The sequence below is a fragment of the Puma concolor genome, chromosome A2, assembly GCF_028749965.1.
Source record: "Puma concolor isolate L17-30 chromosome A2, mPumCon1.1.hap2, whole genome shotgun sequence".
Classification (NCBI taxonomy): domain Eukaryota; kingdom Metazoa; phylum Chordata; class Mammalia; order Carnivora; family Felidae; genus Puma; species Puma concolor.
The window spans coordinates 78,458,987-78,486,801 of NC_141668.1; the positions used below are offsets into that span (position 1 = coordinate 78,458,987).

The window sequence follows — 27,815 nt, forward strand, 5'->3', positions numbered from 1 at the left end:
CACAAAGTCTGGCTGAAGAATGACAATCAACCATTGTCACTATGGAATTCACTTTAATTAATAAAATACTACTCAAATAATTTTTGTGAAAAGAGGAGGAGTTTTTCTTATTATGTTACTGTATATCAGGAAACTGAGAATCTTTCATTGTTAAAATGATTTTTGTTCTTCCTCTAAATGATTAATTGTGTGAGTATTTGGAATCTCTCAGTCAAGTCTGGTGTATATTTGTGTTCATGGGCCCTAATTATCCTTTGACTAGGGCTAATTCTGTGTAGATCATGCTTTTTGTGCAGTAAGATCTAAGAGATTTCACAGTGCTCAAAACTGTTCCCTGTCTTCCTAGCTGGACTGAAATACCAACATTTAGTCAATCCACTGAGTTACTCCTAAGGGGCAGGAACACCTCTAAAAAGTCACATATATAGACCAAGAAGGGGACTAGAAAAAGCCAACACACAAGCATGGACTAATTCATCAGTGAACAGGTGATTAACAGGACAAAGTTAGTTAAGTGACCACCCAACAGGGGCAGGACAGATTGCACATGATGGGTAAGATGGTGGAAGGGGTAAAGCAATGCTGAAAACGCCTGAGGCATACTGACTTCCCTACAGAGGGAAGCTATTGGCTCAGGTGGGGTCCAGAGCCTGGCAGCTGGAAGGCTAATAATGCCTAAGACTATTCTTGGGCAACCAGACATTCAATACTTCTAATCTGATTATTCAGCTACTTAGGGCAAAAGTTACTAAAATGAGAAAAAATTAAAGCAATTTATTACAGGGTCTCAGTGGATATGGATAATAATATATATATAGGATTATCAAAACCAATTAATAAAATCCAGTAAGAATTCCTAGGTTTTACTATCTCATGACACATTACTTTTTGGTAATGGGAGCTTCTCTTGGCTCAAGTAGAAAGGGTGTGCATTTAGAAGACCAGAAGGTTCTGATTTCAGCAAGTCTGTGGAATGAACTCAGCAGCAGTATTACGATATAGCACTACAATCTATTCTTTGAAGGTCACCTTCAATAAATAAGTTCTTTCTTTGGCAGACCTTCTTGGCTATCTCTCTAATATCTACCCTACATGGCACTAGCTAACAGAATCCAGAATGGGTCAGATATCCTACCTTCTCCCATGAGACAGGGGGAAGATGAACTCACCCCACTTCCAGAATGATCCTGATTAGTATTAACAAATCACAGAGATACCTTCACCTTTGCCAAAGACTAGGTTAGCAGAAGATTTGACCCAGTTCTGGCCAACAAGACTTTGGAAATTTCAGTTTAAAGGTTTCATGATTTGCTACAATGAAAAGGAGGAGAGGTGGTCTTTTTGGCTCTTCTGGACACGAGAATGGCAAGCTTCAAAGCTAGAGTCACAGAGGCTGGAGCTGCCCAGCCTCTGGATTTATAGTTATGTGAGATTATCTTCTATTATGTAAGACTCTTTGACTTTCACTTTTAGCCCAAAGCATCCTAACTAATTTATTACCAAAATGTGCTATAAGAAAACAATTTCACAGTACCATAAGAAAATCACCACCTATGGTAGAGTTAAAAAGTAATACTACCTATGTGAGTCAGGAATTATTTTGAAAATCAAAACCACTAATAAAAGAAAACTTATTAAGTAACTCAAAACAGGTTTTTACCAGGTTTTTGTTTTCATGATTAATCAAATTTCCATACTACCATCAAAGTTTTCTTTCACACTACTGATTTTAAGACTTAAGTCATGTAAGAACTTTGACAGTCCTCCACTACCAATCACATAAAGTCCACATTCCTTGGTCTAGCAATGCAAGACCTCACCTAGTTAAGCCCCAGCCTAATGAAGCAACTTGGCCTCCTAGCGTTCTTTGGCTCTCTGAACTTGATACAACTCTGCCCAGAGCACTTTCACATCACCATATCATTGTTCTGTCCCTTTTCTCTGTTTTACAAAATCCTTGCCCTCGTAAAATATTACATGGTTTAAAATTCAGGAAGAAAAATATTTTCTCTGTGACGTGTTCCCAGAACACTGGCAAAACTGTTCATTCTCTCCCTGGATTATACAACTAGAAACGGCTTTGATCAGCTTCCAATGTACATCACTGTATAGGTCTTGTTTCCTCCACATGGACAAAAATACCTTGAACAACAAGATCATTTCTCTGATCTCAGTTAAATCGGATTAGGGCGTACAGATCTCAATCAAATCTTTTGGTTGGAAGAGAAAAAGACATTAAGAATTTTACTTTGGGTAGGGAAACAAATATAGGTCTCTTTTAATTGACTGTTTCAACTCCATTGTTTCTTCAAATTCCTATTACCTCAACCCCCACATACGGTTAACTACCATGATATTCTGAAAACAGCCATATCTGAGATCCTATATTTTGCTTAATTTAATTGTTATGTGTAAGGTAATCCTCCCCCAAAACAAGTAATTAAAATACTTTTGTCACTGATTCATGCATTGGTTCAACATTTGATTAAAAATAAGAGTAAGTGATAGCTGTCAGTCTTGGGTTTTAATGAGATGATAATGCAATACAACTGAAATATTAATAAGATGATAGGGGCGCCTGGGTGGCTCAGTAGGTTGAGTGTCTGACTTCGGCTCAGGTCATGATCTCACAGCTCATGAGTTCGAGCCCCACATCGGCCTCTGTGCTGACAGCTCAGAGCCTGGAGCCCGCTTTGGATTCTGTGTCTCCCTCTCTCTCTGCCCCTCCCCCGCTCATGCTCTTGCTCTCTCGCTCTCTCTGTCAAAAATAAATAAACATTAAAAAAAATTTTTTATAGATGATAATGACATAAAATTGAAATAGCAAAATAACAAGTATCTGTTCATAAACTAGTCACCATACAAAAACAGAAATCTGTTATAAAGTTAAAAGTGAACCTGGTTGTTCCATATGAAAGAAAGCCTTCTTGTTGTCCCAGAAAGCAAAGAAGCCCTTAAATATTAATGGGGTCATTAATATGTCAAAGGGACACAGGAACCAAAATGAAAGGGCTCCCACGAGCCAACTTTGGGACAATTTGAACATCATGAAGAGTAATAACTAATTGAATGTAAACATTGCATAAATAAAAATCCACAAGTCCATCCTACATTCCAATTTTTTTAAAAAGAGAGAGAGAGATGTACCTTTGTGTTTAGGGATGCATAAATAGGTGATAAAACTATAAAGAAAATCACTGAAATGATTATCAGAAAAGTCAGGGTGGTTGTTTCTACTGTTAGGGAAGGAGAGAGCATGCTACAGATTTGGAGAACACTGGTAACATTCCATACCTGGGTAGTGGTTAAGCTGATATTCTCTTTATATTTTATACTTATTCATATGTATTATTTGGACTATTCTATATATATGTATATACATTTCAACATTTTTTTATATTATTTCTTTTTTGAGGAACAGAGACACAGTGTGAGCGGGGAAAGGCAGAGAGAGAGGAAGACACAGAAACTGAAGCAGGTTCCAGGCTCTGAGCTGTCAGCACAGAGCCCGATGCGGGGCTCGAAGCCACGAACCACAAGATCATGACAGAAATCAGACACATAACCCACTGAGCCACTCAGGCACTCTCTACATTTCAATATTTTAAAAACACTTAAAATAAATAAAAGTTTTAATCAGTCACAATGTAAAAACATAAAACTAGCCAACAAGGATTGGTGTCTGCACAAAATTTTTCAATAAATATTTCCAGAAAACGGTATCCTTTAAAAAAAAAAAAAAAAGTAGTCTTCACACCCAGCATAGAGCCCAATGTGAGGCTTGAATTCATGACCCTAAGATCAAGAGTCAGATGCTTAATCAACTGGGCCACCCAGGCTCCCCAAATTTAAATTCTTTTTGTCAACTTTCCTTTCTTTCCTTTTTTTCCCCCTAAACTAATCATTTGGCAAAAACAAGTCAGGATTAAAAATTATTTAAGAACACTGGGCATTAGGGGCACCTGGGTGGCTCAGTCGGTTAAGCGTCTAACTTTGGCTCAGTCATTATCTCATGGTTCATGGGTCTGAGTCCCGTGTCAGGTTCTGTGCTGACAGCTTGGAACCTGCTTTGGATTCTGTGTCTCCCTCTCTCTCTGCCCCTCCCCCACTCGCGCTCTCTCTCAAAAATAAACATTAAAAAATTTTAAAAATTAAAAAAAAAAGAAACACGGGGTGTTATATGAAGTGTTGAATCACTGTACTGTACACCTAAAACATATTACACTGTGTGTCAACTAACTGGAATTTAAATAAAAACTTAGGGGTACCTGGCTGGTTCAGTTGGTAGAAGGTGCAACCCTTGATCTCGGGGTTGTAAGTTCGAGTTCCACATTGGGTGGAGAAGTTACTTAAAAATTTTTAAACATATGGCATCTGTCTTTCTCTGTATGACTTATTTCACTTAGCATAACACTCTCCAGGGAGAGAGCCAAAACATAAGAGACTCTTAAAAACAGAACAAACTGAGGGTTGATGGGAGGTGGGAGGGAGGGAAGGGTGGGTGATGGGTATTGAGGAGGGCACCTTTTGGGATGAGCACTGGGTGTTGTATGGAAACCAATTTGACAATAAATTTCATATACTGAAAAAAAAAACTGAGAACAAACTGAGAGTTGATGGGGGGTGGGAGGGAGGAGAGGGTGGGTGATGGGTATTGAGGATGGCACCTTTTGGGATGAGCACTGAGTGTTGTATGGAAACCAATTTTACAATAAATCTCATATTTAAAAAAAATTTTTTTAATAAATACATAAAAACTTTTAAAAACTTGTGAAAGGGTGCTTGTCTCAATCAGTAGAGCATGCAACTCTGGACCTTAGGGTTGTGAATTCAAGTCCCATGTGGAGCACAGAGCTTACTTAAAGTAAAAATGAAAGAAAGAAAAGAAAAGAAAAGAAAGAAAGAAAGAAAGAAAGAAAGAAAGAAAGAAAGAAAGAAAGAAAGAATAAATTGTGAGGCATATCACATGATTCCCTGTTTATGTTGCATCAAATAAAGTAGGGTTATAAAATACAAAACTGAATAGAATAATTGTTTTACATTATTCCTATTGAATAACCTCAGCTCTAGAGCTTGTTGAAATACCTACTTCACATATAAGTAAGACAAATATGGAAAAGATATATGTGTATATGTGTGAATAATTATGAAACACAATGATGATTTAAATAAAGTTCAACCTTAGGTGTTTTTATATATGCACTGAAAAAAAAATGAGTTATCTAAGCTTTCCATCTGTTTCTATTCAATAAACATGCAAACTTTCCATAATTGTTTTCTTCCAAAATATGGTTTTTTTTTTTTCCAATGTTTTTTTTTATTTTTTATTTTTTGGGACAGAGAGAGACAGAGCATGAACGGGGGAGGGGCAGAGAGAGAGGGAGACACAGAATCGGAAGCAGGCTCCAGGCTCTGAGCCATCAGCCCAGAGCCTGACGCGGGGCTCGAACTCACGGACCGCGAGATCGTGACCTGGCTGAAGTCGGACGCTTAACCGACTGCGCCACCCAGGCGCCCCCCAAAAGATGTTTTGATTAAACAGCCCATTCATAAATGAAAGCCTAATGGTATGTCGTAAGTTCACTGAAATATCCTACATCATATACTTAACCTTAAAGAACCAAACTTAAAATCCATGCGGAAATGCATCTGTTTAAGGTGTAAAGTTTGACTGTTTGTAACTTTTGACTCTGGAAATAAAGCACAAGCTAACAGCAAGATTAATCATTCATTTGCTAATTATTCTTCCCTTGGGACAAGAGAAAGCAAATAAAATAAATGGATTTATTTTAGGGAAAAATCTTTTTTTTTCTCTTTTGCACTATGGTCTCTCTTTTATTTTTTTTTTAAGTTTGTTTATTTAAGTAGTTTGAGAGAGAGAGAACATCAGCAGGGGAGGCGCAAAGAAAGAGAATTCCAAGCAGGCTCCACACTGTCAGCATAGAGCCCAACGCAGGGCTTGAACCCATGAATCATGAGATAATGACATGAGCCAAAACCGAGAGCTGGAAGCTTAACCGACTGAGCCACCCAAGCACCCCACTATAGTCTCTTTTATTTTTCTTTAAATTTTTTTTAATGTTTTTATTTATTTTTGAGAGACAGCAAGAGACAGAGCAGGAGCAGGGTAGGGGCAGAGAAAGGAGACACAGAATCTGAAACAGGCTCCAGGCTCTGAGCCTTTAGCACAGAGCCTGATGCAGGGCTCAAACTCACGAAACCATGAGATCATGAGCTGAGCTGAAGTTGGACGTTTAACTGACTGAGCCACCCAGGCGCCCTTATAGTCTCTCTTTTAAAAGAATATACAGGGAGGGGCGCCTGGGTGGCTCAGTCAATTAAGCGTCCAACTTTGTTCAGGACATGATCTCTCAGTTCACAAGTCAGAGCCCGCACTGGGCTTTGTGCTAACAGCTGGGGGCCTGAAGCCTGCTTCAGATTCTGTGTCTCCCTCTCTGTCTCTGACCCTCTCCTGCTTGTCCTCTCCCTCTCTCAAAAATAAATAAACATTTAAAAAAAAAAAAGAGGGGCGCCTGGGTGGCTCAGTCGGTTAAGTGTCCAACTTCAGCTCAGGTCATGATCTTGTGGATTGTGGGTACGAGCCACCCACCCCCCACCCCCATCCCCATCGATGGGCTTTGTGCTGACAGCTCAGAGACTGGAGCCTGCTTCAGATTCTGTGTCTCCCTCTCTCTCTGCCCCTCTCCCACTCACACTCTATCTCTCTCTCTGAAAAATAAACATTAAAAAATATTTTTTTTAAAGAATATACAGGGAAAGCAAAAATCTCTAGACTAAGACTAAGAAGAAGTTATCTATAACTCTTATTTTATCACGTCTACTGGAGAGGGAGATGTATGCCTGAATTGAAGAGGCCCATCTGCTGTTTTAACCATTGCTAAAAAGGGCTGTTGATCCTCTGAGAAGCAGAGGAGGAGAAAAGAGCAAGGCAGCTCAAAGAATAACCTCCAGAAAGACCGCAAATGTCTTATGCTTCTATTGGCCTTACCTCTCCAACACGTCTGAGTAGGATAAAACTGAAGTTACTATGAGTTCAGTTACCACAAGGTTTTCTTAAAATAAAATATGTAGAGATTACTTTAATTTAAATATTCAATTCATATGTAAATGCCCTGCCATAAACATTAATCTAATGCATATCCTACCATAAGAGAAGTCTTCTAGGGGCGCCTGGGTGGCTCAGTCGGTTGAGCATCCGACTTCAGCTCAGGTCACGATCTCACAGTTCGTGAGTTCGAGCCCTGCATCAGGCTCTGGGCTGATGGCTCAGAGCCTGGAGCCTGCTTCCGATTCTGTGTCTCCCTCTCTCTCTGCCCCTCCCCCATTGATGCTCTGTCTCTCTCTGTCTCAAAAATAAATAAAACATTAAAAAAATTTTTTTAAATAAAAATAAAAAAAAGAGAAGTCTCCTAATTTTCTTCCCTGCAAGAGCAAGGGATACACCCCAAAATATGGGAATACAGTTACGCAAAAGGTCCTGCACAGGGTTATTCCAGCATAGTCCTTACAGAGGAGCATTCCGATTGTAGGAGGGCTAACAACACTGACTCCATCTTTGGCCCTCCATCTTGTTCATACCCATGCAGTGACCTCCCTCAGGACTATGTGTTCTAGGCCCTGTGGAAGTTAATGTATGCCCTGACTAGAATGTGGGGAGGCTTGTTCTGATCTTCCCTAGAGAGGAGCACAGAACAGGCCACTTCAGGCAACTAGTAGAGATCTTCTGGGGCACAGAAGGTGCCACTTCAGGCAACTAGCAAAGACAACTGGCATACAAAAGACCCTACTTGAGATAATTAGTTACATCTTCTGGCACACAGGATGGCACCACTTTAGATAACCACTCAACAGCCCACCACCATGCCCCTTGCTCTATGAAAGCTGGGGATTAAGGTCCGGACTAAAGGAGAATTGCAGAGAAGAGCTGCGTACAGCCTGGATCATCTGTCCACCCAATCCCCCCTCATCAGTAAGCTACCCTGAATAAAACTCTGTCTAACCATTACGGAGCGACTTCCTTCATTCTTTTGATCTAATACTGCCTTCTCAGTATCAGAGGATATGGTACTGACCCTCTTCTACCTCCTTTTTTTTTAATGTTCATTTGTTTATTTTGAGAGAAAGAGAGAGATGTGTGGGGGAGGAGCAGAGAGAAGTAGAAAGAGAATCCCAAGCAGGCTCCATGCTGTCAGCGCAGAGCCTGACGCAGGGCTCAATCCCATGAACCGTGAAATCATGACCTGAGCAGTTCCCACGAACTGTGAAATCACGATCTCAGCCGAAATCTAGAGTTGGATGCTCAGCTGACTGAGCCACCCAGGCTCCCTACCTCCTCCACCTTCTAACACCAGTGCCTTTCTCTCAAATCCCCCAGCTTTATAACAGGCACCCATGTATAATTCCTCCCAGCTACTGTTCATACAATTCCAACTGGCCACCATGCTGCAACAATATTTATGACCCCTCCCTCCCTATCATCGCACCATGTTTCCATTCCTTGCTGCCTCTGCATTTTTACCCCATGATTCTGGGACCATTTCCTTGAAGGAAGCTGAAGCTGATCTTTATCCTCTCCCACTTTCAGCAAAAGCCTTAAGCCTCTGTAAAATGTTTAATGACCAGGCCATTCATATTTCTTTGTTTCTTAGTATAGCATGCCTAGCACTATCACTTCTAGGTATTAGAAGTCAAAACTCTTTGGTTTTAGACAAAATAAAAGAATCACCAAAGAATAATATGGCCACACTCCCTGACAACGGTTATAGCTAACACTCATGGGACAAGCATGTAAAGTATAACCTTCCACATCAGATCTCATTGGCTGAGAACCTATGCCAAGAGCTGAAGCATGAGAAAATATACACATATTCACAATGAGTGGTAACAAGTTGATATGTATTTTTATATGAATGAGAAATGTATTTCAGAGACAAAGAGCAACAAGCCAGCTCTATGTAGATGGCATCACCTGCGGTAAAATATGTACCTTATACCCCACCCTAAAACAGTCTTTTTTTTTTTAATGCTTATTTATTTTTGAGAGAGAGACAGAGCACAAGCAGGGGAGGGGCAGAGAGAGGGGGGGAGACACAGAATCTGAAGCAAGCAAGCAAGTTCCAGGCTCTGAGCTGTCAGCATGGAGCCCAATGCGGGGCTTGAACCCACAAACTGTGAGATCATGACCTGAGCCTGAAGTCGGACACTTAACTGACTGAGCCACCCAGGTGCCTCAAACACAGTCTTTACATAAAATATTGCCATTAAAGAACAAGTGTCCAGTCACTCAAATTTAGTCTTTCATCTTGCAAAGATTTTCTTCACCTAATATCTTAACAGCCATATCATAAACTTAAATTTATATTAAATATGTCTAGGGAATCCAATTTATTGCACCAGCAAAATTCCCCTTAGTTGGAGTATCTACCATATCACTGCTAAATAATTTAACAGAGTTGTATAATTTGGCAACGAGGGTAAAAATAGCAGTGAACTCTTATAATTTAATCTTTGATGTGTCTCCTAATCACTGTAAAAACTCCAAAGAGTTTCTTTGCCATTATGCAAAAACATTTATTGCAAGTTTCATTACTGCACATCAAAAATATTTACTATATCCAGCAAATTACATAAATCTATAACAGAAATATACAGTAATCATGTTAATTATAAAAATAGTATTTATGTGGTATTTTCCTTGAAACACCAAGGGCCATAAATAGTCTCAGTTATACTAAATAATTATGTAATTATTCTATTTACAATTTAAATAATATACTCATAAATGTGCTGAAATCTCGAGACTCCCTGATTAAAAAGAGAGGGGATAGTGCCAAAAACATCTCAAGGTCATATTAAACAATCAGATGAAAGACAAAGGAGTCTGCACTAAGGCTGTACTTTTTTTTTTTAAGTTTGTTTATTTACTTCGAAAAAGAGAGTGCGCGCGAGAGAGACAGAGACAGAGAGAGAGAGAGAGAGAGAGAGAGAAAGCATACACAAACAGGGGAGGGCAGAGAGAGAGAGAGGGTGAGAGAGGATCCCAACGAGGCTCCGTGCTGTCAGCACAGAGCCCGACGCAGGGCCAGATCTCACTAAGTGAACTGCGAGATCATGACTGAGCGAAGATCAAGAATGGGATGCTTAACCAGCTGAGCCACCCAAGCGGCACCCTTTCCTTTTTAAAAGAAGTTTATTGAATATACCGCAAGGGAGCAGCAGGCAGGACGGCAGAGGAGAGGCTATCTGCCAAGGCTGTACTTTTAAAAACAAACCAGAAAGAGAAAGCTTAAACAGACCAGTAATAGGAAGGTGACTCTCCTCTGCTCAGCTCTGACCCATCTTTATAAAAGGACTGACTTGAGCCTTGCACAGCTTTCTCCCCACCCATGAGTTTGGCCTTCCAAACCCTATAAAAGGCTCCAGCCCCTACGGTCCTGTTTGCCTCTAGAACTCCTTCCAGATGCCCCCTTCAAAACAATTTTCCCGGTCTCAGCTTTAGTACTGGATGACTTTCCGGCTCTTCGCCAGGCACATCCAATGCCCCCTACCTCACCCACCATTCTCCTTTGCTATGGGCTTTGCAGTCAAGGTCTGCCCAGCTAATAATCAAGGCCATTCTAGGCTAAGCCCAGGACACTTTCTGCCTAGTGTTAGCAGTCAGAATTTAAAATGACCATCTTTCAACTTAGAACAAAAGAGCAGAAATGAAATACATTTCAGCTGTGGTATAAGAAATATCAGGTCTATATAAAATTCCTATATAAAGTGCTAATGGTAGAATCTTATCCCTTAAAAAGTGTCAGAAGTTCAATATATATTTCAAATGTAGAGTTTTATTATGAATCAAAGAGCATAAAATAATAACCATGAGAAGCATGGAGCTCCTTCCAGACTTGCAATGGACATGGAATTGAGAACCTGAAAGCTTAGCAACTATTTATACCTGACACCACTCTTCCTGTAAAATAGAACTTACAGAAAAACAGCTGTTACTGTACCATTAAAAAACCAAAAGTCCACTTTGGAAAACAGTTTAGCATTTCTCAAAACAATTAAACATAAAACTAAATGAAAACTTAAATCCACACAAAGATTTCCACGTGAATGTTCATAGCAACATTATTCATAATTGCCAAAAACTGCAAACAACCTACATACCCGTCATCAGGTGAATGGATAGACGTAATCTATCTATATCATATATCTATAAAGGAAATAATACTCAGCAATAAAAAGGAATGAACTGTGAAGACATGCTACATCAGGGATGGACTTCAAAATCATGTCAAATAAAAGAAGCTAGACAGAAGAATGCATATTGTGTGATTCCATTTATATGAAATGTCCAGAAAAGGTAAATTTATAAAGACACAAAAAGGAGGTTAGTAATTGCCTGCGGCTGGAGACAGGAACGGGGATTAAGTTTCAATAAAAATGAGGGATCTTAGTGGAGAATTGAAAAGTGTTCTAGAGCGACCTTTGGTGGCTCAGTTGGTTAAATGTCAGATTCAGCTCAGGTTGTGATCTCACAGTTCGTGTGTTTGAGCCCTGTGGGTTGGACTCTGTGCTGACTGCACAGTGCCTGCTAGGGATTCTCTCTGTGCCCACCCCTCTCTCTCAAAAATGAATAAATAAACTTAAAAAAAAAAAAAAAGAAAAGTGCTTTAAAACTGACTTATGTTGATAGTTGCACCACCCAGTAAAGTTAAATTAAAAAAAAAAAAATCATTGAATTGTACACATGAAAGGGATGAATTTTATGACGTGTAAAAACGCCTCAATAAAACTGTTTTTAAAAATTGCAGGGCGCCTGGGTGGCTCAGTCAGTTAAGCGACTGACTCCAGCTCAGGTAATGATCTTGCAGTTCATCAGTTCAAGCCCCGTGTCAGGCTCTGTGCAGACAACTCAGAGCCTCAAGCCTGCTTCGGACTCTGTGTCTCCCTCTCTCTCTGCACCTCCCCCACTCACACACTGTCTCTCTCTCTCTCTCTCTCTCTCAAAAATAAATAAACATTAAAAAATAAATAAATAAAAATAAATAAATAATAATCACATTGCTTAATTTATGTGGTAAATATGTTCCTAAAAGTTTGTATATTTGAGTTTATATCTGATAAGCATAAACGAAAGCATGGAAAATGACGATATAACAATAGATATAGAAGAAATTTTAGAAGTTATTTCCTAAAAAGCATACACAAAAATATACTGATAAAACTTATGTGGACAATTCTTCAGGAAAATACAACTTCCCAAAGTTGGTTTAAAAACAAGTAGATAGGGGCGCCTGGGTGGCGCAGTCGGTTAAGCGTCCGACTTCAGCCAGGTCACGATCTCGCGGTCCATGAGTTCGAGCCCCGCGTCAGGCTCTGGGCTGATGGCTCAGAGCCTGGAGCCTGTTTCCGATTCTGTGTCTCCCTCTCTCTCTGCCCCTCCCCCGTTCATGCTCTGTCTCTCTCTGTCCCCCCAAAAAAAATAAAATAAAAAAACGTTGAAAAAAAATTTTTAAAAAATAAAAAATAATATATAAAAACAAGTAGATAAATATATCGATATCCATCAGAAATTATCATTTATTGGGGCGCCTGGGTGGTTCAGTGGATTAAGCATCAAGTCATGATCTCACAGTTCCTGAGTTTGAGCTCTGCATTGGGCTCTCTCCTGTCAGCACAGAGCCCACTTAGGATTCGCGGTCTCCCCCTCTCTCTCTCCCCCTCCCCTACTTACGTGCGTGCACGAGCACTCTCTCTCTCAAAAATAAACATTAAAAAAAAAGAAATGACTATTTATCAAGGACTTATCTCTTTAAAAGATTACTGGACTAGTCAAAATAAAGGTAAGGACTTTTAAACACTAAAGATATGTATCTGACTCTTATAGTCTCCAAGATAGTGTTTCAAGGAATTTTTTGTAAGTAAAAAAATTCATTTTTTAATTCTGATACAATCTCATTCATTATTGCTGATGTAAAAATTCTAATAATAGAACAGCATATCTATTTTAGTAGTTAGTAATAGGGTACCTAAAGAGACTGGATCTTAAAATTCTAAATTAGAAACTGTCTTAAAATCAGTTGTAACTTTCTAAAATAAAAACTAGAATTTGCAGTTGGGCAACTCTCCCTTTTGGGGGGAGCAGATTCCCCCAGGAAATCCTTGGGGTTCTGTGAACTCTTCAGAGAGCCTGAACCAACAGAGAAAAGCAATTACACTCTCCTCAAGGTGTTAACTGCGGTGTTTGCTCAATGTTTGCGTTTGTCTTCCTGCCCCCTTCCTGAAAACTGTCTATCCTTATCTAAGCACTGGATCAGGGAAAATAAGGAGCCAGATCGAATGCAGGAGGGCTGTACAATCCTAATCTATTCCTCACCTCATGCAGGAGTAAAGACTGTGACAAAGACATGTACTTGGTGTTCTAGGCTACAGTCATCACACATGGAATATTATTTAGAGTTGAATAAGTCATACTTTGGGAAAGATACTGTCAAGCCATGGTAGTCAAGTCAGATCATCACTCTGAGATTAGGGGTCCAATTTCACTTTCTAAGAGTTGATGTCCCCAAGTGCTTTTCACACTGAAACAGAACGTATCGTGCCTTGGACCAGAGAAAAAAAGAACCTGCCCTTTTCTCTGCCTATCTCTAAGTAGAGGCTATAGCTGTGCCCTCCTACTATGGTGGCAATGACTCCACAAGAAGGCCTGTGGGTGGGTTTGGACCCGTGGGTACTTGGAATGACCACTCCTGGCAGATGTCAGCAGTCTTCACTGGTGGAGGGCAGCTGTGCCCAGCAGGGCAGCTGTCATGAGAGTCACTGCAGGAGATCTATCAGAGGCAGGAATGGAGGGGCAAGGTAAAAGACAACAACAAATCTCCTAAATGGTTGAGGAACACACTTGGAGACAGAGGTAACTTATAGCAGAAAAGCCCGTAAGGGCTTATGCCATAGTAATTTAGATAAAAACAGGAGGTATAATTCCATTCTGTAGTCACAACTAGAAAGGCCAGCAACATATGGGCTACAACGATGAATTATGCAACATGATAAAGTTGTCAAATAAGAACATCAATATGTTCACTCAAATTGACTAGAAAGGGGTTCAATAAAGTCTAATACTGTTTCCCTTAAAAAAAAACTTATTATACAAGATACAGGATATTGCTTTAACATAATAAAGACTAGCTCTCAAAAATCAACAATCAACATTCTACTTAACAGTGAATACAAGACATATTCCCATTCCCAAAAGAAACAAAACATGGGGCGCCTGGGTGGCTCAGTCAGTTAAACATCCAACTTTGGCTAAGGTCATGATCTCACAGTTCGTGAGTTCAAGCCCCGTGTCAGGCTCTGTGCAGACAACTCAAAGCCTCAGGCCTGCTTCGGACTCTGTGTCTCCCTCTCTCTCTGCCCTTCCCCTGCTTGTGCTCGCTGTCTCTCTCTCTCTCTGTCAAAAATAAACAAACATTAAAAAAAAAAAAAAGAACCAAGACAAAAATGCTATTATTACCAAATAATAGAGTTCAGGAACTTCTAGATAAAGCATTAAGATGGGCAACAGTAATATGAAGTAACACTTTGGAAAGAAAAAACTTTTATAATTCTCCAGTAATGTTATTGTCAAACTAGAAAATCCAAGAGAAACAAATAAAAAGCACTAGCAACATTAAAGAAATTAATAAGGTATGCAAATCAGTGACTTTCCTAAATATCATTAATAACTAAATTACAAAACATGGAAAGATATCCACAGTAGCAACAAAGACCACAATTCCTATGAAAAGGTTCTACATGAAATGTGCAGAACCTGTAAAAACCAAAGTACTAAATTTTACTGAGAGACAAAATAGATGCTTAAATAAAAAAAAAAAAAAAAAACAAAAAAAACAAAACAAAAAAACACAATGGTATTGGATGGAAAGAATAAGTACCTATAAAAACATGTACTTTTCCCAAATTAAAATAGAGATCTAGTGACAGTTCAATTAAAATTCCAAAAGGAGATTGACAAAGTTAGTATAAATTTCCATATTAGAAAAGGCAAAAATATCTAAGAAAGTTTACAAAAGAAAACTAATGAGAGATTTTTCTATACTAGATATTAAAACATTTATAAAGCTACAACAAATAGTATGAGGATACCAGGCCAAAAAATTAATGAATAGATCTTCAGAAGAGATCGGTTTGGGAAAACATTAAAATATACAATAACTAAATATGATTAATAAAGGATCATAAGTTAGTGGAGAAAGGAGTCAATAATGCAAGATCATGGTGTGGGGAAAACCAGGAGTCTCTGCCTGTCATCCAAAGTCTTTTCTGTCTCTATGAGACCCTATATAATCTGGGTCCTGCTGTCTTGCCAACCTCATTAATTTTTAAGTTTTTTTTTACTTATTTTGAGAGAAAGATAGAAAGCAAAAGGGGGAAGGGGCAGAGAGAGAGGGAGACAGAATCCCAAGCAGGCTCCGTGCTGTCAGCAGAAAGCCCGATGTGGGGCTTGAATTAGCTGAACTAGCCCCAACCAAAAGTCAGACGCTTATCAGACTAAGCCACCTAGGCACCCCAAGCACCCATCACTTATTTTTTATTCACAATGTACATAAAGCATAGTTAAGGAAATGAGACTTCCAGACCTAACTCCAATTGGATTCATACCCTGTTTTTTGTCCACTGGGATTTCTACTTTCCCTGCAAATTCAAAAGTGCTAGCAGAAAGCAATCAAGAGGTGATTGATTGGCAAATGATTAGAAGGTGACTAATTGGCTAAATGAGAGAAGACAAAACTGGACTTGACCATTTGAACAGAATTTGGATGTTCCTTGTCTGACCCTGTTCCTGCTTCTCCCCCTCCCCCTCCCCCCATCTCTACACCACCTCCCACTTGGCATGGGCAACCCCATCTGCTGACAGCTCCCCACCTCCCTCCTGTCACATAGGGAAAAATGCCACTGATAAAAGGATCTTCAGTTATAGAAAATATTTTTGTTGTTATCAGAATTTTAAAAATGAGAGAATATGTAAAATACAGTCAAAACTTAGGAACAGGATCATCTGAAATCTGTGAACTGTACCACAGAATCCCCTTCCAAAAACAGGCTATAAAAGATGGGTTCTCTTCCTAATTACATGTTTCACATCCTAAAACAACTAACCATATCCATGTGGAGTATTTGCTTCTTTGTGGGGTGTGTAGGGATGGGTATGTGGGTGTGTATGGGTGCAGGTGTGGGTGTGCCTACACATGTGTGATTTGTGTTGTCAGGACACCTGTTGTAAAAGGATCAAGGAGTATGGAAAAGAAATTTTTTCAAAATTTGTGCAATGCTTTGGGCAGTTTAATCATTCACTTTTTGAAGAACAGGAGAGAGACTTATAGGAAAAGACCTGGCTTGAATGAATTGGTCCAATAACACATATGTAATATATATTATGTACTATTATATATAGTGTGTGTGTGTATACACACACACACACACATGTATATACAGTATTACATATGTGGTATAAAATATCTTCATTGAGTCTTCTTCTTTCCCAGAAATGTTTCACCAGTCACTGATCTCTGGAAAGGTCCAATGTGGCCTCAGGACCAGTTTGACCAGGCTAGACCATAGGTTTGGGTTTTTTTTTTTAATTGATCTGTCCTAAAGAGTGAAATTTCACAACTGTGTGACCCCATGAAAGAACTAAAAATCGCTCGACAAAACAGGAACTGGCTGTGCTTTTCATTTTTAACCATATTCCATATTCCTTATCTGCCTTTTGTAGAAATTACAACTTAAAGGTTGAACTCTTGCATAATTTTGTTATAGATAATTCTGTTTACTGAACAGTCAGAAGGAATATTATGTAATGATACTTTTCCTTCCACTCCAATCTAAAAATATGTATTATTGGATCTAATCTGCAACTGGAATCCAGCTACACAGAGACTTATTTAATTTGCCTCCAGTTTAAAACAAATAAACAAAAAACTCCACCGGTTCCACAACCCTAGAATTGCCTCATAAGAAAAATAATTTTTGAAGAGCATATTCAATTTTTCACCTTCCTGCTCCTTAATCAACACAACCACAAGGCAATATATAAACTGAAACCATGAATTAAAAACATTCTTCACAAAAATAAGAAAAAAAAACTTGGTATCAAATCATCCTGGCTCTTATAGCATAAAGAAATCAGCTTTGTGCAACCCATATGTAATATAGATCCCAGAACAAAAAAAAAAAAGGACTTCACATATTCCTCAGCCCAGGAACCTCCATTTATGTTATTATCTTATACTTTGTACTTCTTGCAATTTTAAATTTCCATTGTAATAAGAGGAAAAATGCCCAATGGAGATTCTTGCCAGTATTTCCAAAGAAATTCTGCTTTACCCTTAGTACTCCAAAGTATTCATGCTCTGATAAGTATGGCCATATGTGTTTCGCCTTTAGGAAGAGAATGTTTTGGGGCTGAGATTTCTCCAAAGGAAGTGAGGTAGTTTAGGGCAGAATGGACAGGAAAAAATATCATTTCTTTGAGAACTGATAATCAAGGCTTTACAACTGTCAGGAACCAGAAACTGAGGCTGGGTTATCCACAGGAATAGTGATTTAAAGGAGGAATGTGAGGGAATTTCTACGTCTATGTCACTCCCTCAACTTATGCTATTAAATTTTTCTTATGTTAAAAAAATTAAATAGGGGTGCCTGGGTGGTTCAGTTGGTTGGGTGTCCGACTTCGGCTCAGGTCATGATCTCACAGCTCGTGAGTTCGAGCCCCACATTGGGCTCTGTGCTGACAGCTCAGAGCCTGTAGCCTGCTCCAGATTCTGTGTCTCCCTCTCTCTCTCTACCCGCTCATGCCCTCTCTCTGTCTCAAAAATAAATGAACATTTAAAAAAAATTTTAATAAAATAAAATAAATTTAATAAAATTTAAAAATAAAGGAGGGATAGGAAAGAGTCACTGAAACAGAAACGTAGGAATCTGACTTTCCAAATCACACCTATATACAGATGCTCAGCTTTTGGGAGCTAGTCCCAAACACTTAATCTCTGGATCTTTTTTGCTATTTGCCTTCTCCCCAGTTGATAGCCTCCATCCTTTATCTGGTCTTCCCTGTGTCCTGCAAATTCCAGGGAATTCCAATGTCTGGCTTCTAAGTCTATATAGCTTCCCAGCTGGAATTTAGTATCCATTCTATGCTAAGGAGACACCAAGGAAGGAAAGAAAATTCCTGCCCTCAAGGTGCTTATACTCTAGTGAGAGGAAGAAGACAATAAACAAAGTAAGTAATTAAAATACAGAATATTAATTCACCATATGACAATGCTGGTGTGGCTAAACTTTGTGATGTGCAAAAATGATGATATCATGTGAGTCAACCTATATACTAAATGGTGATGAATATTATGTTTTATTTATTTATTTTTTTAATTTTTTTTTCAACGTTTATTTATTTTTGGGACAGAGAGAGACAGAGCATGAACGGGGGAGGGGCAGAGAGAGAGGGAGACACAGAATCGGAAACAGGCTCCAGGCTCTGAGCCATCAGCCCAGAGCCCGACGCGGGGCTCGAACTCACGGACCGCGAGATCGTGACCTGGCTGAAGTCGGACGCTTAACCGACTGCGCCACCCAGGCGCCCCGAATATTATGTTTTAAAAAATGAAGCAGGGGAGCAGTGCCTGAGTGGCTCAGTCAGTTAAGCATCCAACTTCAGGTCATGATTTCATGGTTCATGGGTTCAAGCCTCGTGTCAGACTCTGTACTGATAGCTTAGAGCCTGGAACCTGCTTCAAATTCTGTGTCTCCCTCTCTCTCTGCTCCTCCTCTACTCGTACTCTCTCTCTCTCAAAAATAAACACTAAAATAAAACAAATAAAACAAAACTAAACTAAATTAAATTAAATTAAATTAAATTAAATTAAAAATGAAGCAGGGGAGAAGAATAGGTAGTAGGCTCGATAAAAGAGTGAGAGCAGAGAGGGTTACAATTTAAAATTGGGCAGGGGCGCCTGGGTGGTTCAGTTGGTTGAGCGTCCGGCTTCGGCTCAGGTCATGATCTCATGGTTTGTGAGTTCAAGCCCCGTGTCAGGCTCTGTGCTGACAGCTCAGAGCCTGGAGCCTGCTTCGGATTCTGGATCTCCCTCTCTCTCTCTCTGCCCGTCCCTAACTCGTGCGCGCGCGCTCTCTCTCTCAAAAGTAAATAGCCCCTCCCCCACTCGTGCTCTGTCTCTCCCTCTCTCTCTCAAAAGTAAATAAACATTGGGGTGCCTGGGTGGCTCAGTCGGTTAAGCAGCCGACTTCGGCTCAGGTCATGATCTCGCGGTCCGTGAGTTCGAGCCCCGTGTCGGGCTCTGTGTTGACAGCTCAGAGCCTGGAGCCTGTTTCAGATTCTGTGTCTCCCTCTCTCTCTGACCCTCTCCCATTCACGGTCTGTCTCTCTCTGTCTCAAAAATAAATAAACGTTAAAAAAAAAAAGTAAATAAACATTAAAAAAAAATTTTTTTTAAATAAAATGGGGCAATCCATTTCCAAGTGGTACACTTATGTGACACCGTTTTTGCTACTTTATCATTATTCTTTTAAGGAGCATGCATTCCTTTATACTGAGTTTTTAAAAACTTTAGAATATGAAAGTTGCCGAAAAAACGCAATAAGTAACTTAAAAATGTAAATTTTAGGGCATTTACATCAAGCAGGAATATAAGATACAAATCATATTAACAGAGTCTTATGCTCTATGAAACTAGGTTAAATACCTGGTATAAAGTGTGGTAGAAAGGCTTTAATTATATATGTTCTAAGCCACTGATTTTATTTTTTAAATTTTTTTTTCAACGTTTATTTATTTTTGGGACAGAGAGAGACAGAGCATGAACGGGGGAGGGGCAGAGAGAGAGGGAGACACAGAATCGGAAACAGGCTCCAGGCTCTGAGCCATCAGCCCAGAGCCTGACGCGGGGCTCGAACTCCCGGACCGCGAGATCGTGACCTGGCTGAAGTCGGACGCTTAACTGACTGCGCCACCCAGGCGCCCAAAGCCACTGATTTTAAAAACAAGCAACAAACTGTATTTTAATGAGCATAGCAGAAATATAGTTTATGTTACATTTTTAAAAATTTATGTTACATTTTTAATATGTACATGATCAAAGAGCAAACAACTCCCATTAATGGATCACCCAAATAGTCAATCTAACACAATGCTTTTCAGATTTGTTTGTGAACTACAAAAATGTGGGGAGAGAGGAGAAAAACTTACAAGAGGTAGCTATGAGACAGCCTAATTAAAAAATAAACTAGGGGCTCGTGGGTGGCTCAGTCAGTTAAGCATCTGACTCTTGGTTTAGGCTTAGATCATGATCTCCCAGTGTCGTGGGATAGAGCCCAGAGTTTGGGGTCTGAGCTAACAGTGTGGAGACTACTTAGGATTCTCTCTCCCCCTCTCTCTCTCCGCCTCTCCCCTGCTTGTTCTCTCTCTCTCTCTCTCTCTCTCTCTCTCTCTCTAAAAACAAAACAAAAAAAAAAAACCTAATTACACGGCTTAAACATTAATATAACACAAATGATATTATCAAAATTTATGACGTTGCAATAAATTCCATAAAAACCAGGATCCTAGTAAGACTAATTATTAAGTTAATCCATTGGACATGGCCTGGAATCTAAAAGGAAGACATGAATTCTCCTCCTGAATACTGAGTGATCTAGCTCAAGAATCTAACAGTTATACATAGTGCCCATTCCCCAAAAGAAATCTAAACCAGCAATGCTCAACAGAACCGTTTGCCATGATGGAAATGTTCTGCCTTGTCCAATAAGGTAACCACTAGGCATGGATGGCTATTGAACACTTCAAATGTGGCTAATAAAACTGAAAAACAGAATTTCCAAAATTATATCATACTTACAGAATAATAGCAGGGTACCTACCTCTCACAGAAACGGACTCCCAAATCAAAGCATCTAATGCCATTATTAGGAGTCGCACATCATGCAGCCAGTCCTTTGAATCACTGAGCAAAAAAAGTAACTCTTTTCTGCTGTTCTTAAAAAGGATGTGTTAATATCCTAAATATTATTTTCACAATTTACTGCCGTTCATAGGAACTTAGGTCACATATACTCTTATGCAAAATATTGGAGTAAGTCCTGCCCTCCACTTTACCTTCTCAAATCTGTTACAGCTGTTCAATTTTAAATGAATATCCATTTCCTGTCATTTGTCAGACTTTATAACTTAAAGTCAATCGAAAAGTTTTAAATGTAGTATTTAACTGATATGGGAAGATGAAGTAAAATACAGTAAGAAAACAAAACTTTACAAAAGTTATAAAAGTGGTTTGAATGTATATCTGACAAAAGTGAGTACAGCTCAACAAAGACTTACTGGTTTAGCACGACATCGAGAATAAAGGATGTTCCAAAGGCATCAACCTGGAAGCTTGCCTGGTCAACATGAGTCAACTGCAATATCAAAAAGATAAAAGGTATTTATTATTTAGCCACGGCAATCGGACAATAAGCATTTCTTATGATGGTTCAAAAAGGTTTGTAACATCATAAATTAGAAAGCCAATTCAACGCAGACATGAAATGAAAAAAACATCAAATCTGCACCTTCTTAGAAGCCAAACATTCACCAGTCTGAAGTAAAATACCACCTAACCTTAGAGGGCAAGTGCCCTACCTTTCTGGTTTATCTCAAGTGGCTAACCATTTCATTTCCAAAAAGACTGCACTTCATTCATTTTATTCTGTATTAAATGACTGGCTCCTCTAAAATTAAACTTTGTATGTTAAAAAAGAGATATGGGGGGTGCCTGGGTGACTCAGTCGGTTAAGTGTGACTTCAGCTGAGGTCATGATCTGGCAGGTTCATTCTAGCCTCACATTGCTTCAGATTCTGTCTCCCTCTCTCTCTGCACCCATGTGTGCGCTCTCTCTCCCTCTCTTTCTCTTTTTCTGTCAAAAATAAGTAAACATTAAAAAAAAGATATGAAAAATATGTTCAAGAGTAAAATAATACAGTGAATATGCACTATTTACAAGGAAGATATCTGAATCTCTGAAAAACCTTCTTCATCCTAAATGAAACACACGCTTTAAAAATAATAAGTCAGTTCTAATTTACCAAACATTATTTCAGAGAGGTTTCCACATCTTCCTAAGAGCAAAACTGAACCTCTGCTATCTACTGCAAATACCACCTACGAAAATTTGTTTGGAAAAAAAAAAGTCACTATTTTCTATGCTATTCTAGGAACTCCCAGAGAAAATCACAAGGGACTCTAAACTTAAAAAAAAATGTAATGTTACCAATAACACTAATATTAACATATTCAATAATCATATGCATTAACTGAAGTAATCAAAACTATTCCATTTGATTCCCCAAATATTAACTGTAGCTATAGCTAAGCAGGACTATGAATTATTTTAATTTTTTGTTTATGTCTGTCTGGTATCCAAAATTTCTAAAATAAACACGTATAATTCCAACAGTGAAAATAAACGCTATTTTATAGATAAGAACCATCTGAGCAACTGTATTTATGTGGTACGTGAGGCAGATGGTGTTACTGTTCTCGGAGAACGAGCACATCTTAAAAAAAGAACTATCCTAGGATTCTGTGGGGCATAAAGGGCACCTCAATCATCCCTGGGATCTTCACACATAGTAAGCTTCTTGTTGTAGGTGAAAGGAGAAAGCTTAATTGATAATAATAAAGCTTTATGGAAAGAAAGGGTAATCCTTCTATTTTCAAGTATTTGAAAGAAGTGGGGGTAGGGCATTCCAGTCAGTCAGTTGCTAACACATTCCAATCCCCATGAAACCCCACGAATGAACAACTATTTGAACACCTCTCAGCCTCATTACCTCATTACCATTCATTTTTAACTGCTGGCTCTTCCCAGTTAACACCCAGGCTATCTATCACCAAACTCTGGCTTTTTTTTTTTCTTCTTGTAATTCCTGAAGCCACACCTTACTCTTCATTTCCATATCTGCCATAGATCATATTCTCCCTGATCTAAAATTGACTTTTGGTAAGCCCCAGATTTTCTACTGTATCAAATACAAACTTTCTCCCCCTGGATATCAAGATCCTCCACAGTCTCCTCCCCACCTCCCAGACAATGCCACACAAGTCCCCAAGGACCCACCTGTACTCTATTCATGCGCAATTCTCTCTTCTACTCTTTAATTCAACAAGCTGTGTGCATTCCAACTTTTTTTGTGGCTTCATTCATCACTTCTGCAAAGTGCCATGATGAACCAGACCCTTGGATACTGAGTGATCTTCACCAAGGCCATTTCCCAGAAATGGCCCTATCCATCTTTCAAGATGTAGATCAAACTCCTCCTTGTATCAATCCCTGAGGGCTGTCATAACAAAGTGCCACAGACTAGGTGGTTTAAACAACAAAAATTTACTTTCTCAAAGTTCTGGAGGCTGGAACTACAAGATCAAGGTAAAGGCAGATTTGGTTTCTCCTGAGACCTCTCTCCTTGGCTTTTCACTGGATCCTCACATGGCCTTTACTCTGTATGTGTGTATGCCTGGTGTCTCTCTATCTCTTCTTTTTTTTATTTGAGAGAGAGAGAGAGAGAAAGAAAGGGAAAGAGAGCACGAGCAGGGGAAAGGCGCAGAGGGAGAGGGAGGGAGGGAGGGAGGGAGGGAGGGAGGGAGGGAGGGAGAATCTCACTCCATGCTGTGCATGAAGCCTGATGCAGGGCTCCATCCTACAACCCTGGGATCATGACCTGAGCTGAAATCAAGATATGGACGCTCAACCAACTGAGCCACCCAGGTGCCCCCCTCTCTCTCTTCTTGTAAGGACATCAGTCATCCTGTATTTAGGGCCCACCCAAATGACCTCATTTAGTCTTAATTACCTCTTTAAATACCTCATCTCCAAGTACAGTCATAGCAGGGGTGAGAGCTTCAACATATGAATTTTGGAGGAAACACAGTTTAGCCTAAACACTCCTCTTCCATGAAGTCTTCCCAACCCTTCCAAGCCTCCTCCTCCTCTCCTCCTCAATACTGTTCAATTTGATATGAGGGCCTCAGTACTGACCAGCATAGGGTACTCAGTAAGTATTTCCTGATTAACTCATTTGAGGGTTTGTTTTATGAGTCACCTGGATACAAAAATGAGCAAAAATTTAACAGCTATAAATTACCCGCTTATAGAAACGCACTCCTTCCATCAAGATTGTTCTTAATGCCATTAATGTCTTTTCTTTTGTCTAAAAGCTTTCAGAGTTTCCTGAAGTGCTATCAACCATGTTTTGGAACAGGCTGAGCAAAGCTCAGCTTACCAGAATTGATGTCTCAATTAAAACCTCTCTTCCCTCTTCCCTCCATTCTTTCTTGGCATTTACTGTTGTCAACAGGGAAGAGGCCCCATGTTATTCATCATGGCATTATGATTCATTGTAGGGATCAAGATAATATAACCATTCTTTCTTAGCAAGATACTCACTGTTTATATTAATTTCATCTAGTCCCTATGTTTTGTTTTTCCTGTAGCTTCAGTTTATATCTGGTATCTTTATTGATCTCATACATGTCCCAAAGAGAAACACATTACTTAAATTCAAAAGAAAATCTATTGACAGCATGTTTAACTGCTATTTAGTAAAAAGAAAAAATTGCATTATTGATAGTAATAGGAACAAGTATATATTACTATTGTTGTAACGTAAGGCAAGCTTCCTTAGACTGTATACAGATTGATTCATTCAACAAACATCTTCTGAGAATCTACCAAGTGTTAGGAACTATTTTGATCTGGTAGACATGGTAGTGAAGAAAACTGACCATGTTTCTCTGTTACTGGAGCTTGTTTTCAAGTGGAAGGAGAAAGAAAGTGACAAATAAAATGACAGAAAATTAACAATAAAAAATAAAATTGGAAAATAAATACACTATTCCCAGATTTAATAAAACAAGGTAAACAGGTGACCAGGATAGATGAGATTCTAGGTGGTCCTGGAAGCCTCTCTGAGGAGGTGGCACCTGGCAGACACATAAGTGACTAAAAGGAACCTATAGCAGATAGAATAATGGCCCTAAAGAGTCCCAAACTCTAGCTCCCGGAACCCATGAACATACTACCATACATGGAAAAAGGGAGCTTGCATATGTGCTTAATTTAAGGATCCTGAGATGGAGAGACTAGCCTGGATTATCCAGGTGGGCCCAATCTAATCACAAGGGTATTTATAAAACCAGAGTCTTAGAAGGGTCAGAGTCAGAGAAGGAGATGTGATCATGGAAACAGAGATGAGAATAAGGTGAGGCAAAAGCCACGTGCCAATGAACATTGGAAGCCCCTAGAAATTGGAAAAAGCAAGAAACATTTCTCCCCTAGTGCCTCCAGAAGGAACATACTCCTGCCAACACCTGCACCTTCGCTTTGTAAGACCCATTCCAGGCTTCTCATCTCTAGAACTTAAGAAAATTAATTTTTGCTGTTTTGTTATATTAATTTTGTGGTAATGTATTGTGTGGTAATGCTGTAACAGCGGCAATACAAAACCAATACAGCATCAATGGCAATGTGCCTGAATATTTAGAAAAGGGGTTCAATAAAGAGTTGATTTCACCAATGGTTCCATGTCACTCTCCTCCATGGCACTCACATTGGAAGCACTGATACCCATGAAGGCGTGAGGATCAAACTCCAAACATCAGACTTTCCCAACCAAACCCAACTTGCAGTGGTGACCACAACAGTAAATGTTGTTCCTGTATTCTCTGTGACCTTCTATCATTCAGGAACCTGCCTTCTCCATGTTTGTTTAAAAACCAGGCCAAAGAAAAGAAACATGTTTATGTCTTTAGGTTATCTTGGAGAAATAATAAATTAAGTAGAATTACACTGACTTCATGCCATATTAACAATGCAGCTTCTTAGCCAACACCATCAAAGTGAGACAGAGTGGGTCTCAGAAAGTTAATCTTAGACCCTGCCTTTTTAGTTCAAAGAAAAAGAAAATGTTTGAAACAAGAGAACCCATACAATATCAGGATTTTCCCTTTTTTTCTCAGGAGCGGGTTGGGTAATTCCTAACACACATTGTCAAAGAAAATTTCTAATATTTATTAACTTTAATTTGAATGTAAAAGGTAGTAATTGCTCCCAGAGATATTTTTTAAGTTTATTTATTGATTTTCAGAGAGAGAAAGAGTGCCCGTGAGTGAGAGAGGGTCAGAGAGAGAGGGTGGAGAGAGAATCCCAAGCAGGCTCCACTCAGCACAGAGCCCGATGCGGGGCTCAAACCCATGAACCGTGAGATCACACCCTGGCCGAAATCAAGATTCAGACACTCAACCAACTGACCCACCCAGGTGCTCCTGGCTCTCAGGGATGTTTTTAAAATGTAATTTTGCAGAAATGCATTCTTTCAAATTACTACATAAGAATGATTTGTGATTTTAAAAACTATTAATCAAACAGTTCACTATCATAGAATAATATGGAGAAAACCCTTAAAGCTCATATAATGCAACACCCTTATTTTACAAACAAGGAAAGTGAGGCCAGTGTGGGCAAAGGTCATTTGCAATGTCACGCTACTTGGCGGCAGAGACCATTCCCATCACACTTCATCCTGGCTTCCATTCTGCAGCTTGGAGGTGCTTGCAGGTTTTACTGGGTTCATATGAGTAATCATTTTTTTTTAATTTTTTTTAATGTTTATTTATTTTTGAGACAGAGAGAGACAGAGCATGAATGGGGGAGGGGCAGAAAGAGAGGGAGACACAGAATCCGAAACAGGCTCCAGGCTCTGAGCCATCAGCCCAGAGCCCGACATGGGGCTCGAACTCACGGACCGTGAGATCATGACCTGAGCCAAAGTCGGACGCTTAACCAACTGAGCCACCCAGGCGCCCCATATGAGTAATTATTTAAAAAAAGAGCATTTTGGGGTGCCTGAGTAGCTCAGTTGGTTAAGCGTCTGACTTCAACTCGGGTCATGATCTTGCGGTTTGTGAGTTCAAGCCCCGCATCAGGCTCTGTGCTGACGGCTCAGAGCCCGGAGCCTGCTTTGCATTCTGTGTCTCCCTCTCTCTCTGCCCCTCCCCTGCTTGCACTCTGTCTTTCTGTTTCTCTCTTTCAAAGATAAATAAACATCAGGGGCACCTGAGTGGCTCAGTCAGTTAAGCATCCGACTTCAGCTCAGGTCATGATTTCACGGTTCGTGGGATTGAGCTCCTTGTCGGGCTCTGTGCTGACAGCTCGGAGCCTGGAGCCTCCTTTGTATTCTGTGTCTCCTCCTCTCTCTGTCCCTCCCATGCTCATGTTCTGTCTGAGTCTCTCAATAAATAAATGTTAAAAAATTTTTTAAATACAAAAGGAGCATTTTTAGAGCCATTAAAATGCTCTAATGAGCTTTTTTAATATATATGAAAAGAAAACTTAAATAATGAAAAGCAGTGTTTAGAACTTTTTCATCAGAACATTCAACAATGTTACCACATCTGACACAGAGCACATGTTCTGAGGCCAATTTGATTACAACCTAAGAAATTAAGAATTAGTTTAAAGTAGGTATCTCTTAAGGAAAAAAAATTACATAGGTATGGTAAATTGTGTGAGCGTATGTGTGTGTTTTCAGGACTGAGAGAAGTAGTGAGGCGGACATTTATAGAAGCTGTGAAACAAAAGATTAAGGGGAAAACCTGCAAAGATATAAAATAACTATCCAGATGGCAAGAAAACTTCATAAATCAATAAAATTACATAAGGACAATTTTAATTTCAAATTTCAAAAATGAATC

General features: G+C 39.4%; 1 protein-coding gene across 30 annotated transcripts in view; it reads right to left on the reverse strand.

Moving 5' to 3' along the window:
- ADAM22 (ADAM metallopeptidase domain 22) overlaps positions 1–27,815 on the reverse strand; it is a 240,133-nt gene that overhangs the window by 176,635 nt on the left and 35,683 nt on the right. For all 30 annotated transcript variants that reach the window (XR_015247968.1, XR_015248007.1, XR_015248016.1 and 27 more), the window contains exon 3: positions 21,407–21,483. Coding sequence is in view for 25 of the 30 variants with exons in the window: in XM_086696715.1 (XP_086552841.1) it covers positions 21,407–21,483 (77 nt within the window). In the remaining 5 variants the exon portion in view is untranslated. The remainder of the gene's footprint in view (positions 1–21,406; positions 21,484–27,815) is intronic.